Source organism: Hippocampus guttulatus, chromosome 2 (assembly GCF_054856545.1).
Source record: "Hippocampus guttulatus isolate MCC_2025c chromosome 2, RoL_Hgut_1.0, whole genome shotgun sequence".
Taxonomy (NCBI): Eukaryota; Metazoa; Chordata; class Actinopteri; order Syngnathiformes; family Syngnathidae; genus Hippocampus; species Hippocampus guttulatus.
Window position 1 is genome coordinate 29,480,603 of NC_141262.1, and position 16,358 is coordinate 29,496,960.

The window sequence follows — 16,358 nt, forward strand, 5'->3', positions numbered from 1 at the left end:
TTGTTTGCGTCAGCGATTTTGCGGATGCGATGTCAACAGTGGTTAGGAATTACATTTTTTAGCCAGCAGCTAAATACGGGACAAGCGTGCCATCCGGTACAAATCATTAAAAATATAGATTTAAAAAAAACACATTTATTGTAAAACTTATTTATTTTTTTCCCCAAGTCAAAAACAGAACAGAGAACGACACAATGAGATTGTGAAATAATTTCTATGGAGCGGCACATTGACGTTTTTTCTTCCTCTGCATGAAAGAAACCCTGTCTTGCCCTCGGACGCTCATTCGTACAAAGCTCAAGTTTCTCAACAGACTGGACAGTGCCCACGACAAGGCAAGTTAAGTGGACACACGAGTTAACCAAGTGGAGGGGAAAAAAAGCAAACCAAAAAAAAAAATAAATTGCCAGGAGGTGGCATCCTCTCCAATTTTTGCGAGGAGCAAGCGACGTTCAACGCTTACATTTATTCTTTTCGGGATCCCCCCGTCAGAATCCAGATTCCTCCAAACATCGTTAAGAAAAATAAGTGGCTGAAGAGCGGAAAAGGTAAGGAAGTCAACCTTGTTAAATGAACGAGACAATATGTGGAAAAGGGAGTCACGTTGAAGCCACTTTATCTTGAGGCTGCTTCATCAACATGAACACCAGAAGAGGACCACGTCGGGTCACAACTTTGGACAATTCAGGTGTTTGCGTCGTTATCCATCTGAACTTGAGTCACCAAAAGGCGCGAAAAAAAAAAGAAGCAAAAAGACAAAATATTATTCACACGGAATAGTCAATTAACCTTCGGTCATTAAATAAATGGAATAGTCTAAATGAGTTGAATAGAAACAGGGCAAACCTCAGCGGGGTCGGGAAATATTTCAACCTAACAGTTGGATCAACGTAGTAATTACCCCCCCACACCCCACCCCCATGCAAAAGATGCCCAAAGCACTGCCCATTTCTTCATCATGTCAAAATTAAGACCAAAAAAAATAAAAAATATTCCCAGTGCAAAGGGAACGTCCTTTTTTTTTTTTTTGCCTTTGATGCAAAAGCCTGCGAGATGCCAGAGGGTGGGAAGGTGCTGGTGGCTGCTTAAGACATCATTCAGTCTTTGAAGCTGGGAGGATGCATGACGCACGGTCAGGCGCTATTGCTCCCGTGCCATAGAAGCCGTCAACAAAAAAAATAGGGGAGGGCGGGTGGTGGCAGGCAGGGTAAGGTGAACCGTTCCTCCATTCATCGCCGGAGCAAATGACAGTCCTCGTTCTGAAAAGGCTTTTGGGGGCAAAACGTTGGCCTTTCCGGAACAGCTTGACGCCCACAACACTTCAGAGGCTGAAAGCAGGGAATTGGAAAGTTGAAAGGGAAAAAAAAATGAACCAGCTCTTCTTTTCCTTGTCACCCTTGTTTCCTTGTGGGGTGGGTGGATTTAAAAACAAAAAAACTACTGAAAAACGGCAAACCGCCGTTTCTTTCCAGTAATAGTTTGGGGAAGCGAAGGCCAAGAGAAAAAAAAGGTGAGCGGCCTCAAGGCGCCGTCCGCTCTCAAGCGCTTCTTCGCCGAAGCCCCTCAGTTGTTCTCCTCGTCGCTGTCGTCGGGGCTGACGACCAGGTTGTAGGTGGGCGAGGTGGGGCTGTATCCGGGCGAGGTGGGGCTGTAGGTGGAGCCTTTGGGGCTGGTCGGAGAGTACGTGGGCGAGGTCGGCGAGTACTTGGGCGACGTCGGCGAATACGTCGGCGAGGTGGGGGAGTATTTGGGGCTGGTGGGCGTGTAAGTCGGGGAGGTCGGGGAGTAGGTGGGCGAGGTGGGGCTGTACTTGGGGGTGGTCGGAGAATAAGTGGGCGAGGTCGGGGAGTATTTGGGAGAGGTCGGGGAGTACTTGGGCGAGGTCGGGGAGTACTTGGGCGAGGTGGGGGTGTACTCTGGGGAGCTGGGACTGTACGAGGGCGAAGTCGGGGTGTATTTAGGCGAGGTGGGTGAGTAGGAGGGGGAGCTGGGGCTGTACGAGGGCGAGCTGGGCGTGTAGGTGGGCGACTGCGGGGTGTAACGCGGACTGGAGGGCGAGTAGGACGGTGAGGTGGGAGAGTACGAGGGGGAGGTGGGAGAGTAGTTGGGGCTGGTCGGCGTATAGTTGGGGGAGGTGGGAGAGTAGGAGGGGGAGGTGGGAGAGTAGGAGGGGGAAGTCGGGGAGTAGCTGGGCGAGGTGGGCGTGTAGTTGGGCGAGGTGGGGCTGTAGCTGGGGCTCGTCGGCGAGTAGGAGGGAGAGGTGGGCGAGTACGACGGCGAGGTGGGGGAGTATGACGGGGAAGTGGGGGAATAAGAGGGGGAGGTGGGGGAGTAAGAAGGAGAGGTGGGGGAGTACGACGGCGACGTTGGGCTGTAGCTGGGTGAAGTGGGGCTGTAGCTGGGCGAGGTGGGCGAATAGGAGGGGGACGTTGGCGAGTACGACGGCGAGGTGGGCGAATAGGAGGGGGACGTCGGGGAGTACGAAGGCGACGTGGGCGAGTAGGACGGCGACGTGGGCGAGTAACTCGGGGAGGTGGGCGAGTAGGAAGGGGAGGTCGGGCTGTAATTGGGGCTGGTGGGGGAGTAGGAGGGCGACGTCGGGGAATAGGAAGGCGACGTGGGCGAGTAGCCTGGGCTCTGGGGGGTGTAGCCGCCGGGGGAGCGGGGCTCGTAGGCGGGTGACGTGGGCGAGTAGTTGGGCGACATGGCGCCACCTGGAAAGGAAAAAAAAAAGAATTTGGGCTTCATCTCTTTTCCTCAGCCCCATTTCACCACCGAGAGTTTCACTCACCTGGAGAAGGGATGTAAGGGCTGGCAGGTCCGGGGGACCCGGGGGACCCAGGAGTGGGCGACCAAGCCGGGGAATAACCCGGAGAGAAGCCGCTGGCGTCCGACGCCGCGCTCGGGGAGAAGCCGGCTGCTCCGGGGGTCATGCCGCTCCCTGCGGGAAGAAGGGAAGCTCACAAATGTACGGGGCGACCAACACGGGTGAATGTGTTGCTTGTCTTGGATACCGCCCTCCCCCCCAAAGAAAAAAAACAACACACACACATGGGAAGTGGACCCTGCAAAAACTAAATAAATAAAGGCCTTTGAAATGGTCCATTTTGGGTCGAGTTTTCCACTCGAATTTCAGGAAGGGCGTAAAAGAGAAAATAGGCGCCATCTTTCTTTCATCAACAAAGTGTGTGAGCAGCGGCGGAGGCCCGTACTCACCAACGCTGGGAGACCAGGCGCCGTGGGCCGGCGTGGCGCCGGTGTTCCACGGGGTCATGGCGGGGGAGCGGCCACTCATGGGACTCGGCACGGAGCCGAAGAACATCCCGGTGGCTAAAAGCAGAAGACGGGAATTGGAAAAAAAAAGAAAAAAAAAAAGGAGTCCCCCCCCCCCTCCCAAGAGTGGTCTGGTGTCCACTTACGGCCGGCGACGCTGATGCCCGGTATGTTGGTGGGGATCTCCATGCCGTACTTGCACTTTTCAGCATCCAGGAGCAGGTCGAAGCAGCCCGTGCCGGCGGGGGCCAGCTGGCCCAGCATGATGTTCTCGGACACGCCCTTCATGGGATCGCTTTCGCCGTGGGACGACGCCTCCATCAGCACGTCCACCTGAGGCGAGCGGCGGGGGCGGGGTTAGCGTTCCCCCTTTTTCCGGGCTTTGCGGCCAAGACCGAGAGGCTCGCTCTCACCGTCTCCTCGAAGGAACACTTCATGAGCGGCCCCGTGTCCTGCCGGTTGATGCCGTGCCGCGTGATGGCCATCAGGTGGCCGCGGCACGTCATGGTGTCGCACAGCAGGGCCAAGTGGCGGTAGTTGACGTAGGAGCCGTCGAAGGAGATGACGTGGTACAGCTCCCTCTCCAGGGCCTTGCGCACGGCCTCGATTCCGAGCACCTGCGTCAGAGCGGCACACGGTGGGTCCCCGTCGCGCCGCCACTCCATCCAAACCCCAAAGACGGCCCCCGCGCCGGCGTCCGTACCGTGAAGATCTCCACGATGTCGTTGGACGTGGTCCTGACGGGATCGACGTCCTTCTCGCTCAGGACCCTCATGAGGCTGACGCCGTCCGTCTCCAGGATCCACTCCTGCAGCGCCTTGAACTCGCCGTCCTCGGTGATGATGATCTTCTTCTTGTTGTCCGTCTGGGGCAGGTGCATGTACACCTTGCTGATCTGCTCGATGCCTTGCAGCGTCATGTCCGTCAGCATGTTGGACTCGATGCAGCGCAGGAAGACGTCGTCGTCCATTTTGTCCACCACCTCTTCGTCCTAGCCGGCAACGACATTAGAGCGCGAGATGGCGACCCGAGACGCTTTCTTTTCTCACCTCTTGGAACTTGTTCTCATCGCTCTTCATGATGCGGATTCGCAAGACGAGCTTCTCCGCATTGTCGTCGTTGAAGATGCAGTTCAGGTCGTCTCCGAAACCTTGGTGAGCGCGCGGGGTGGGGTGGGGGGGGGGGGGTGGGGGGTTAGTAGGCCGTCGCCGAAAGGGCCGCTCGCCCGGGGACGCGCAAACGCACCTGCGTTGATCTTCTCGGCGATCTGCTCCATGGTCAGCTTGCGATCGGTCATGTGCTTGCGGTCGAGCTCGATGCGCAGCAGCCAGGGGGAAATGCGGGTCACGTCGAAATCCGGCATCTCGTAGTAGACGTTCACCCACTCCTGGTCCTCGGCCACCACCGTGTTCTGGGGGTTGGGGTCGTAGTAGATGGCGGTGTTGGCGGTCACCTGAAACCAAAGGTTGCGTGTGGGAGCGTTAGTTCCGCGGACAGCGAGCAAGCAGACGGGTCCTTTTCGGGACGGCTCGCCCCCCCCCCCCCCCCCCCCTGTCCCTTCCCCTCCCACCTTTCTTAGTGTGGTGTGTTCCAGGCGGCAGAGGATGTCTTTGGCTCTCTCGGCATCCCTCGCGGCCTGGCCCAGCAAGAACACCGTCAGCGAGGGCGTTTTGGGCTTCTTGGAAATGTTGATCAGCTCCTTGAGACGGGGCACGCCGAGCGTCACGTTCTTGGCCGACACGCCGGCGTAGTGGAAGGTGTTCAGGGTCATCTGAGTGGCCGGTTCTCCCAGAGACTGAGCGGCCAGAGCGCCCACCATTTCACCCGGATGGGCCTGCGGGGGAGGGGGGGGGGGCGAGCAGAACCCCGACAAACCTCAGCAATGGGGAATTCATTTAAAAAAAAAACCATTTTGGTGGCACAACTGAAATTGGTGGCAGCGCCCCCCCCCTCCCAGAAAATAAAGTGCCACCAGATGCCATTGCTCACCATGCTCGCTGCAACTTGACACATTTGTTATAGCTCTGCTGTGTTTGTCACTCTCAGCCCAAATATTCATGGTGGGAGGGGGGGGGGTTGTACACAGTCCAACCGGGCTTGTGCTGTGTGTGGATTACTTGGCAAGTGGAATTCATGCCGCAAAGGCACTTTTGAAGTTGACAACTCGGCAAACGAGCGATGGAACGCCAGAGCACCCGTTGCTTTAAGACGCTGGGGTTGTTGTGCATGAGAAGCGGCGTGATGGCGCAGCACTTGTTGTACTTTCATGCCCGCAGACTGTTAGACAGAACCTGTGTTTGTTTTGTGGACGGTGATTTTGAAAACGGTTTCCATACACTACTTACCATGATTTTTTTTTTTAAACCCATTTTTCTTAAAAGCTACAACAACTAACACAGTCATACCTCAGTTTTCGACCATAACCCGTTCCAGAAGGCTGTTCGAAAACAGATTTGTTCGAAAACCGAAACCACGCTCTTTAAAAAAAACAAAAAAAACCTCTTTATTGAACACGTCTGTCCACCATGGAACGCTAAACGAGGACGCGTCACTTCCTGGTGTAAGGAAGGCGAGAGGAGTCAAGTGACGCATTCAAGTGCGCTCAGTTTTTTCGAGAACCGAAATTCGGTCGTCATCCGAGGCATAAAAAACTCAAGATTTGTGGTCGAAAACCGATTTGGTCGAGAACAGAGACGTTCGAAAACCGAGATTTGACTGCACTATACTAAAATTAAGCATCAAAAAAAATAAACAAACTAAAGCGAATAAAAAGTATCAAAACCTGCTCTGAACACGAATTTAAGTCAACAACTACAAAAAAACAACCACCACAGACTCAAAACTAAATAAAAACCAGCCCCTCCCACCCCACCCAACTCACAACAGAGTGGTTGAACTTGGTCTCGATCTCTCCCAGCAGCCAGTCGAAAGCCTCGGTGGTGAGGCGGAACTCTTCGGTCATGCGCTTGGAGCAGAGGGTGGAGCGCAGGTGGATGTTGAAGAGAAGCGTGGCGTTCTCTTGGGCCTGCCTGCTGAGCCGGTCTTCGCCGTTCACAATCACCAGCTTCTTGCTCAGCTCCTGAACACCTGAAGAAGCGGCCGCAAAGTCTCCAGTCTTCAAGCGAGCGCCGAGCGCCGCGTCATCGGGCGAACGTTCGCGGAATATCAAACAAATTGGCCGACGAACCTTCGACAACCCGAATCGGATTGAGGTCGGTCGGAGTGCGGGTGTTGATGCGGAAGATCTTCTGCGCGTTCCAAATCATTCGGGCCAAGTTGCACGGCAGCACCACCTGTCGGGGAGGAGGGGGAGCGCAAGGGCGGCGAGTGAGCTCCGTCGGCGGCGGCCAGAAAAGGCCGCGTGCGTGCGCGCACCTTGCTGTCGCCGGTGGGGAAAATGGTTCGGAGGTTCTCCCGGTCCTCCTTCATCTTGTCAAACTCTCGCTCCAGCGTGCCTTGCACGTGGGCGTTGGTCATCACGTCTTTGACGACGTCCTCCTGCAACGTTCGCCTCAGCGCCCGCTCGTTGCCGCAGTCGAACTTGAACCTGGACAGACGAGAGCCACGTTGGGTTGACACGCGCCGTCGCCGAGCCAAGCGCCGTTCGGGGCGGATACGAGCCGTACTTCTTCTCAAAGGCTTTGTTGGACGGCTTGAGCGTCGCCATGTTTTGGAACTCGACATTCTCTCCCGCCAGGCCGTCTTCGCCGTAGCGCAGCTGCACCACCTGGTTGATGGAGTTGCGCACCGTGCCGTCGTACTTGACCATCACCGACTCCATGGACTTGATCAGACGCCGCTGGATGTAACCTGCGAGGGCGCCGCGGGGAACGCGATCGGGCGCATCGCCGTCAGGAGACGCTTCCAAATATATCGGCGCTTACCGTAGCGCAACGGAAAGCCTGCCGACCGACGGGGAATAAAGCAACGTTTTTTGTTTTTTTTTACCGGTCTCAGCGGTCTTGACGGCCGTGTCAATGAGACCCTCGCGACCTCCCATGGCGTGGAAGAAGAACTCGGTGGGCGTCAGACCGGCCAGGTAGGAGTTCTCCACGAAGCCTCTGCTCTCGGGGCCGTAATCGTCCTTGATGAAATGAGGCAGCGTGCGGTGTTTGAAACCGAACGGGATCCGTTTGCCCTCCACGTTCTGCTGCCCCACCACCGCGATAACCTAAAGGGGACGGGTGGGATTGAGTCGGCGGGACGGGCTCTGAGCCGTTCATCTCTCAAGGCCCTCGGGGGGGGGGGGGCCTCGTTACCTGCGAGATGTTAATCTTGGAGCCCTTGGATCCGGCCACCACCATGGACTTGAAGTTGTTGTATTCCGACAGGGACTTCTGGGCCGACGAGCCCGTCTTGTCACGGGCGTCATTGAGGATCCGATTGACCTGGTTCTCAAAGGTCTGCCTCAGCGTGTTGCCCGGCGTGGGCTCCAGCTCGTTGTTGTGGGCCTTCTCGATGACCTGCCGACGGCACCGGTAAAAAAAAAAATTTCAACCTCTGCCGGCGGCTGCCGCGATGCCTCGCGCTTACTTCGATCACATCCTGTTTGGCTTTCTTGATCGTGTTCTGGATGTCCAGGTAAGTCTTGGCATCGGCAATGGAGTCCCCGATGCCGATGGAATGACCTACGGGCCCGGCAAGGGGGCGAGAATTGGGAGTTGATCAGAAAATAACCCCCCCTCCCGCCCCAGTCATGTCTTTGCAGTGGCAGCGGTGTCGTCGTCAGTCTTGCCTTCGATGAGCAGCCAGTTGTTGACCACCGTCTGGATGTTGGAGTAGAAGAGTCGGGTGACGTCGTGGCCCATCTCCAGGTAGGAAATGTGGACCAGGGAACCGGCCGACGTTCCCAGAGACTTCTTACACAGGATGCCCATGATCAACTCGCCGTTTTCCACGATCACCTGAAAGCCAAACGGTCAGCCGCAAGCCCCGCCGGCGGCGCGTCGCAAAGGGTGACGCCGGATACCTTGGTGTCGCCGGGCGAGATGTGCTTATAAGGACCGCTGTCTTCGTCGTCCGGATGCGTGCTGTGCGTGCGGATGACGTTGATGTGTCCCGGGATGATCAGGCTGAAGATCTGCTTGCCGGTCCACAGCGGGCGGGGCTTGAGGATGGCCGGCTGGGGCACCTTCCCGTCCCAGGTGGAGAGGAACATCAGGAGGTTCATAACTTCGCCCTGCGGTTGAGGAGGAGAAGACGGAGGAGCGCCGTTATCTCGAGAGCCGAAGCCACGCCCGCCCGCTCGCTCGCTCCGCCGCCGACCGCGCACCCGCTCTAAGAAGACGTCCCTCTTGGTGAATTTGCGCACGGCCGTCAGGGTGTCCTGCACGATGCCCATGACGGGCCTGTTGGACTGAGGCGTGACGATCATCCGCGGCACCATGGCCAGTTCTTGGATCTCGGCTCTGGTCTCCAGGGACTGCGGCAGGTGCAGGTTCATCTCGTCGCCGTCAAAATCGGCGTTGTAGGGCGTGGTGACACTGCGGGGAGATGGTGCAACGTGAGGGCGAACGCCGGTTTCAAAATAGCACTCGTTACACTGGCAAATGGCAATCACAGATGGCCCGAAATGATTTGGGAGTCAAGCAGTCCTCCTTCAAGCGTCTCCAGCTGGTCCAAAATGCTGCCGTTCGCCTCTTGATGGGTCCTCGTATAAAGAGAGAGCGCGTCACTCCTACCCTGGCTCATTTTAGCGCTCTTTTCAAGATCCTATGCTTTTTGTTTTCCGATCTTGAAATGGCCTGGCCCCCATCTGACCCCTCGGACCACTCGTCTTCAAGCTAACTTTTGGTCTTTGGAATCCACATGAGGCTTGATTTTATTTGGGTGACCGATTTTGCGCCTTCTGCTGTCTTTGTTCTCAATGAATTCTTTTCTTGTGGTGTGAATTCTTTCTTTCACTTTATAGACAACGTCGCGTGTTTTCAAGCGCTCTCGAAACACACTCGAGTCGAAGCCGAGTTACGACGATGACGATTTTGACGGCACCGTTGGCATCCGTCCTATCGACCCCGGAAAGAGCAGATGGGCGTATCTCCGGGCGGTACCTCAGGTTGAGCCGAAACGTGGACCAGGGCAGAATTCGAACCCTGTGACCCATCATGGACATTTTATGCAGCGTGGGCTGCCGGTTAAAGATGATGATGTCGCCGTCACACATGTGTCTCTCCACCTAAGAGCAGAAGGCGCTCGCCGTCAGTGCCGGTTGATGGTGATGTCGAGGGTGGTGGCGCATGTCATGCGGCTCTCGCTGGAAGCTCACCTTGTAGCCAATCTGCAAATGAAGGTCACTTGGTTTGGGGTGAAATCGCAGGTCAATTCTGTCTCCGTTGTCGCGGATGATGTATTTGGCTCCGGGGTACTGGCTGTTGCCTCGTCGCACGAGCTCTTGCAGTCTGGCCACGGGTCGGAAGCAAAGTGAAACCATCCGCCCGCCACGTTGGGCCCGCAGAGCACCTCTCCTACCTGTCGTTGTTGAAGGGCGTGACAATTTCCGGGAAGGTCATATTGGCGGCGATGGATCGCGGGACGCCCACTTGGTCGATTTGGAGATTCGGATCAGGCGTGATGACGGTTCGTGCCGAGAAGTCGACGCGCTTGCCCATCAGGTTGCCTCGGACTCTGCCTTCCTTGCCCTTGAGACGCTGTTTGATGGATTTGAGAGGACGGCCGGACTTTTGCATTGCCTGGGAGAGAGAGAAGGCCGGTCGGGTGTGGGAAGTGGCACATGCCAAAGGGTTGCAAGGCGGAAGGCGGCATTTCAAACCTACTCTGGGCAAGCCTGGGAGCTCGTTGTCCACCATGGTGGCCACGTGGAACTGGAGCAACTTGACGTCCTCTGCGATGACGTGGGCTGCGGCGCCACTTTGCTCGTTTCGCCTCAGCTGGTTGTTGATTTTCACGATGTCGGCCAGCTTGTGGGTCAGATCGTCCTGGAGGACGCAAGAGGTGTGCAACAGAGCTCATTTCACTCCGATTTTACCGAGCCTGGCAAAACGGAGATGGATTTGCGAGGGCCCGCGTCGATTTGACAGAGTCAAGTTCCGATAACCGATCTATCTCCCGGTTCAATCGTTCAGCTGTGTTTCACTTTGAAGTGCAATACTTTCAAATGGAACTTTCCATAGGTCCTTCAAAGGCGACTCACCTGGTTCCGGGCGGAGCCCTGCATGACGACGGCCGGCCTGACGGCCAGCGGAGGCACGGGCAGCACGGTGACAATCATCCATTCGGGTCGGGAAAACTTGGGATCCATGCCCAAGATGATGTCCTCCTCGTCCGAGATGCGCTTGAAGATCTCGTGCACGCGCTCGGGGCTCAGCAGGATCTTCTTCTCCTGCGAGTCCTCGTTCACGTGCTTCCACTCGGCGTACAGCTCCAGGCCGGAGCGTCTGATGCGAGGCTGGTAGCGCCCGCAGCCACCGTGGCCCTGCGACCAAGATGTGATCATTTCGGTTGCCGTTGGATGCTTTTTTTTTTAAGTACTTTTGCCACCTCTGTCAAAATACCTTCTCCTTAGTGATGTCCTCCTCGGTGTCCTGCTGCTCCATACCAAATTTGTTGTCCATCTCCTCGCCTCCTTCGCAGATATTTTTGCCTTTGCACAGCTCGTAGACGTGCGTCAAGCGCTTCCTGGGTTGCCCTTTGGACTTGCCAAGGATGTCTTTGATCTTGGGATTGTTCTGTAGAGAGAAATGTTCCTTTCCTAAACGGACAGATTCACACTCGAGTCTCATCCGTCAAAAGGGGACGCCACGCACGCTTACCGCATCCACGAGTAGCTTGGAGCAAAAGAAGCAGACACAACGCATGACCTTCATTATCTTGGATATAAAGCCGACGTGAAAGACGGGCTTTGCCAGTTCAATGTGGCCGAAGTGTCCCGGGCATTCAGTCATGTTACCTGGGAAGGAGCAAACGCAATGTCGGCGCCCACACAAATGCCGTTACGACGCCGTGACAATAACCGTACCTGCACACGTCTGACATCTTCCACTTCGCTCGATGACCCCTTGTCTCGGGTCCATAAGACCACCAAGTTTTGGACGACCACCTTCTGTCGTTTCGGGGTATTTGATACCCCCTTCCGTTACCGACATTCGTTTCTAAAAGACACAACACGTGGAATCAGTGCCAGATCTTGGCAAGTCATCAATGCATTTTGGCGAGCACTCCGCTAACCTCCATCCATCATTGGGCCACCTAAGTTACATGCAGTAGTTTCTCATGAAATGGTTTGGCAAGGATTGCCGACAACTTATCAATTTGAGGGTCAGGAAAAAAAATGCATGACTGACTTTTTTTCAATGCAGTTTTATTTATGATTATTGGTATTACTCCACTCACGACCACAAGCCTCCCAAAACAAAATCGAACAGCAGTCCACACCTCGCGTCCACGTGTTCATCCGTGACAAAAGAAACCATTGTAAGAGCGCGCAGGAATAGTGGTGTGCTTCAAGTTTGTCAACTTCCTCGAACATGCTCGCTCGTTAGCTCGAGCCCAAGACGAGCTAGGCTAGGCTAACGGCTAGCATTGTAGTTCATTGTAACTCGAGCCTTTGCCACAAATGTCAAAGTACAACATAAGTCGCGAGATCGGGGAAGGCGTGTGCATGATTTGGCAATGCGGAAATACAAAGTTCCCAATTCCCCCCCGTCAGAAGACCTACAAGCTCATCAGGGCTGATGATGCCGAACTGAACTCTCTTGATCGTGCGCAAGGGGCATGCGCTGTCGCCAGAGGGCGGTCCGTGCATCCTGTCTCTATTCAAAAGACGCGTCCTTCCTCGACACGTCGCTTTGTGTGAGCAGGAACAGCCGCTATGTAGTCACCACGGTCCCGAGCAGGCCACCAACGGCGACCGGAAAGTCTCCGGTGGCGGTATCCCAGGGACCTCTCTTGTCAGTCGCCCTATCAAATCGAACTCAACGTGCTTTTTTTCCCTTTTTAGTCGGTATAGGAGGCGGCTAACGTGCCCCTTCCCCTTTTCCGATCTACACCGTGGTGCGCTCTAAGCGCTTCTGAGCTGTAGAACGCCCAACGAGCTGTTATATAGACTGAGAGGCTGCTACGGGGATGCCTGGTCACCAAGGCAGGGTCTGAAATTCCGGTGGGTGGGACTTTCCTCACTGGAAGAGAACGTTCATTGGACGCGCTCGTCAGTGCTTTGAATAAATTATTTTCTCTTATCGCGAGCCAATGAAAACGACCATTTATTTTCCCAGCCAATCCTAAAAAAGGCGGGCCTTAGTTTGCTCAAAACACAATCGTATTGGCCAGCTCTCAACCGATTACGCAGGCCTACGTTTGACAAACATTGGAATGTGCGAATGATCAACGGGCATCACCCTATTGGTGCGTTTTCTTCTCAATGTTCAGTAAGAAGAAATAATTGTCCAATCACGGTCGAGATTTCGGCTTTCTCGTAACAATTTTAACAAAACCCGCCCGTTTCCGATGTTTGCCGAGGGTAGCCGATGTGGATGTATCCCCGCGAAGCAAAAAAAGGGGAAAAAAAAGTGTTCTCCGTTTCGCTTCGCTGTGGGTGAGCCTGGCCGCTAAGGAAGGAGCCTCACACGTGAGGCCCGGTCAATCGTGTGATTAAACAGGCACTTATTGTCGAATCACAGTGTATTGGTACAACAAAACACCGCACGTCGGACTATTTCTTTTCGTTTTCCCCATCAACGTCGAAGTTTGGGATCTCCATCATCGGCACTTTGGGATCCATGGGACTTGGTCGAAAGCCTCGGAGTCGCCTGAATGCCAAGGCCCGACGCCGCATCGGACAGGCGGCCTCCCGAGTAGGAAAATTCGGTGAAGCCTCTGGTGTTTGCGAATTGTTGTCACGTGGCTATATTTTGATTGCTAATGTTCAGATCTTACTCATTTTGTTAACTGCACTCAAGACGGCACTCAATCGTTGTTTATATATCCTTTTAAACAATTTTAAAACGACTGGCTTGGTCGCAGGCCTGCGTTCCGAAAAGTGTTCTCGACGCTAAGAAACGGAACTTGCCCGGCATCAAAATGCCTATTCTCTTTCATCTCAGACTTTTAATCGCTTGACTGAAATTATTGTAAAACATGTGAGTCTTGTATTAAAACGTAATTATTTGAATTGGATAGCCCAAACGCTGTTGAGTGTGTTAACCTCAATTCGAATACATTTTTTTTGTCCGTGGGCCTCACGTGATATGTCGTTCGGCTATTTGGGTCTTTTCTTTTAGAACGCTTTTTTTTCCCTTGCGGCGATATTTCTCATTGTTCCGTCGTGAGCTTAGCTTCCCTCCGCAATGTTCGCTTCGCGCCCCTTCATGTTTTAATAGTCGTCATTACTGTTCGTTCATTCGACTGGATTCGCATCGTGTTCTCGCCGCCTTTGTTCGATTTAAGTCGTCATTACACGTGAAAAGGACGACGTCTTGTATTGCCGTCCTCGTTGTTATCTAACGAGGGTGCTTTGGCGACTTCGACGAGAGTTGAGTTTTAGTTTAGCTGTGGCTACAACATGGCGGAGTTAGCCGACGGGGGGGGGGGGGGGGAGATGGAGCCCAAGGGATAAAGTCGGCGTTATTATCCCGGTTCGGACGACGCGCACCGAAACGAGATGAATTCCCGTGGCGTATTTCACGGATATTTTGAGAATATGTCGAACGACAACGCCGCCGAGCCACTTTTTGTTAGGGTTCGGAATAGCCGTCGAATACAGAAGCCATTTTGCTAGCAGACTATTGTTATTGCACATTTATCTGCTGTGGCAAGACGTGCCTCTTATCGATATACCGGCATTGCTAAATACACGCCGCTGGCTAAAAGTAGGCAAGGATGTTTTGAGTTACTCGAATATACAGTTAAGTGGGCACTCATCCATTTGATCACATTTGCCCCCCCTACTAAAGCTCAAGAGGAAGGCTGTCCATAGGTGTCAAAGTCCGGTCCTCGAGGGCAGGCGTCCTGCATGGTTCCCATCACTCCCTGCTGCAATACACCTGATCCAAACTATCAGCTCAGCAGCAAGCTCGATAGTAGCCTGATAATCCTGATCAGGTGTGTTGCAGCAGGGGGACATGGAAAACATGGCAGGACACCGGCCCTCGAGGACCAGACTTTGAAACCTGTGACCTGTTAAAATTTGAAATCTAAACTTGTTGAAGTCTGTATTCTGCTCATATTCAGTCATGCTGTATAACTTTCCCATGCCCACAGTGTAGCTTGGCGTCCATCCATCCATTTTCCGAACCGCTGAATCCTCACTAGGGTCGCGGGGAGTGCCGGAGCCTATCCCAGCCGTCGTCGGGCAGTAGGCGGGGGACATCCTGAACTGGTTGCCAGCCAATCGCAGGGCACACAGAGACGAACAATCATGCGCGCTCACACTCACACCTAGGGACAATTTAGTGTGTTCAATAAGCCTGCCATGCATGTTTTTGGAACGTGGGAGGAAACCGGAGCACCCGGAGAAAACCCACGCAGGCCCGGGGAGAACATGCAAACTCCACACAGGGAGGCCGGAGCTGGAATTGAACCCGGTACCTCTGCACTGTGAAGTCGACGTGCTAACCACTGGACTACCCTAGCTTGGCGTCCTTGTAACAATTAAAATTAAAATATTCCCTGCCGGAGACGCACAAACATTGGAATGTGCCAAGCTGAGAATCGGTTTAGTAGAAACGAAAGTTGTGATGTCACACTTTGTGCCTCAGTACCGCCCTTCTGATAATATAAAAATGATGTGATTCTCTTCCTGCTTTGCACTCGTGACCCGCAGCCATTGTCTGTAATTCACTGATGCCCAGAATATTCTGTTATTAAAAGCTTTGAAGAAACTGTTCATCGATTCCAGCCTCTGTTTGAAGAACCAACATTCTCCTCATCCGAAATTCAACGAACACATGGAGGAAAGAAGGCCACTTTCCTCCAGCAGCCTCTAGGTATGTAACACCAAAATATTGACTCGATAATGTGTGGGTTTATGATCGTAAATGCATCCTGCATACTGAACAATGCGATGCAAAGCACCGAAGAACTCATTATTTATTCCAGGATCAAGCGAGAGTTTGAGTTTTGAGTTCCAAAGTAGTACACGTTCAACTTGAAACATTTACAAAACAATTCGGATCTTGAGACTGGGCTAAACTTTCAAATCATGGTTTCAAGAAAGGATTAGTCTACAGTGCAGGGTGTCAGGAGTGGGGTTTCAATGCTGGGTTTCAGTTTCCAGTCAAGAGGTTCAGATTTGAAATCATGCAAGCAAGGGTTAGTGTTCCAGAATGGGGCTTGAAGTTAAGTGTTCAGCTTTCAAGCCAGCGCTCAGGTTTGTGGTAACTGGTATCGGGTTGAAATCGTGATGTCAAGCCATACGTTCCACTCCTCCTGAAAAAGTTAATTTAACCTTGTGTGTGTGTGTCTCGTTTTGGACCAGCATGTGTGTTTATTTCGTTTCTATGTGCTCAATCCATGTTGTTGACATGCATCTACAAGCTAAGAATACATCGTGCTGTCTGTTATTGGGCTAAAAAGTCGGTTGTGAATGTTTTGACAATGCATCCATTAACCCTTGTTCGTGTCGAAATCCAACAACAAAAGCTGTCACAATTATTCCTCACTTTCAGTTTGAATAAAGACAATTGAATCGGCATCACGTTTGTTGTCATCTTTTGAAGTTTTTTTTCTGCAGTGGTTTGGGAATTTTGCAAACGAGGTACAGATTGGCCGCTTTTTGCTTTCATCGTAGCAGGTGCAGCAAGCATGGTGAGATCGGCGAGCAAGGGCGGACGTCACCACGGTATGCATTACCACTCTGATAAACTGTTGAACGTCGTCCACCTAGACATAAGGTTTCTAATTCTTTGAGTTGGCCTTTCTGGTTGGAGTGTGTTTTCCCAAGGGGTCCTTTACCCTTTTCATACCATCGGTTTCTTCCTACCTGTACTTGACCGATGCATCCTTCTTTCCTGCACCCTTTTTAAGACCAACATCCTTCTTTCCTCGATTCCGACCCTTGCTTCCCTGCCAACCATCCCACCTAGTCGCTCTCCGTACACAAGACACCGCAAAATAATGCCTGCTTTTGGCCC

At 53.4% G+C, this 16,358-nt stretch overlaps 1 protein-coding gene and 1 long non-coding RNA gene across 2 annotated transcripts; one reads left to right on the forward strand and one right to left on the reverse strand.

The window, feature by feature from the left end:
* Positions 1 to 134: 134 nt before the first annotated feature.
* polr2a (RNA polymerase II subunit A) lies at positions 135 to 12,287 on the reverse strand. The gene is made up of 28 exons (XM_086105421.1): positions 11,948 to 12,287; positions 11,249 to 11,381; positions 11,043 to 11,179; positions 10,785 to 10,958; positions 10,424 to 10,705; positions 10,047 to 10,208; positions 9,742 to 9,962; positions 9,539 to 9,671; positions 9,324 to 9,448; positions 8,546 to 8,756; positions 8,243 to 8,452; positions 8,009 to 8,177; positions 7,807 to 7,901; positions 7,533 to 7,736; positions 7,222 to 7,444; positions 6,900 to 7,083; positions 6,649 to 6,820; positions 6,461 to 6,566; positions 6,155 to 6,360; positions 4,844 to 5,107; positions 4,519 to 4,726; positions 4,323 to 4,423; positions 3,977 to 4,264; positions 3,687 to 3,890; positions 3,420 to 3,606; positions 3,217 to 3,330; positions 2,792 to 2,941; positions 135 to 2,714 (listed from the first exon to the last, which is right to left on the reverse strand). The coding sequence occupies exons 1-28, from the start codon at positions 12,032 to 12,034 to the stop codon at positions 1,564 to 1,566; spliced, it is 5,901 nt and encodes a 1,966-aa protein (XP_085961547.1). The 5' UTR covers positions 12,035 to 12,287; the 3' UTR covers positions 135 to 1,563.
* Positions 12,288 to 12,742: 455 nt separating this feature from the next.
* LOC147209464 (uncharacterized) lies at positions 12,743 to 15,919 on the forward strand. The gene is made up of 2 exons (XR_015100232.1): positions 12,743 to 14,211; positions 14,381 to 15,919. It is a non-coding gene; the product is annotated as an uncharacterized LOC147209464 (long non-coding RNA).
* Positions 15,920 to 16,358: the final 439 nt, after the last annotated feature.

Bases quoted from the DNA above. Each gene is read 5' to 3' on its own strand.
- polr2a (XM_086105421.1), bottom strand. From the start codon at position 12,034: ATGCACGGACCGCCCTCTGGCGACAGCGCATGCCCCTTGCGCACGATC. The intron at 9,449-9,538 runs GTGAGCTTCCAG...TTCTGCTCTTAG, and splicing joins ATTTGCAGATTGGCTACAAG to GTGGAGAGACACATGTGTGA. The intron at 7,084-7,221 runs GTAAAAAAAAAC...GCGCCCTCGCAG, and splicing joins CGTCAAGACCGCTGAGACCG to GTTACATCCAGCGGCGTCTG.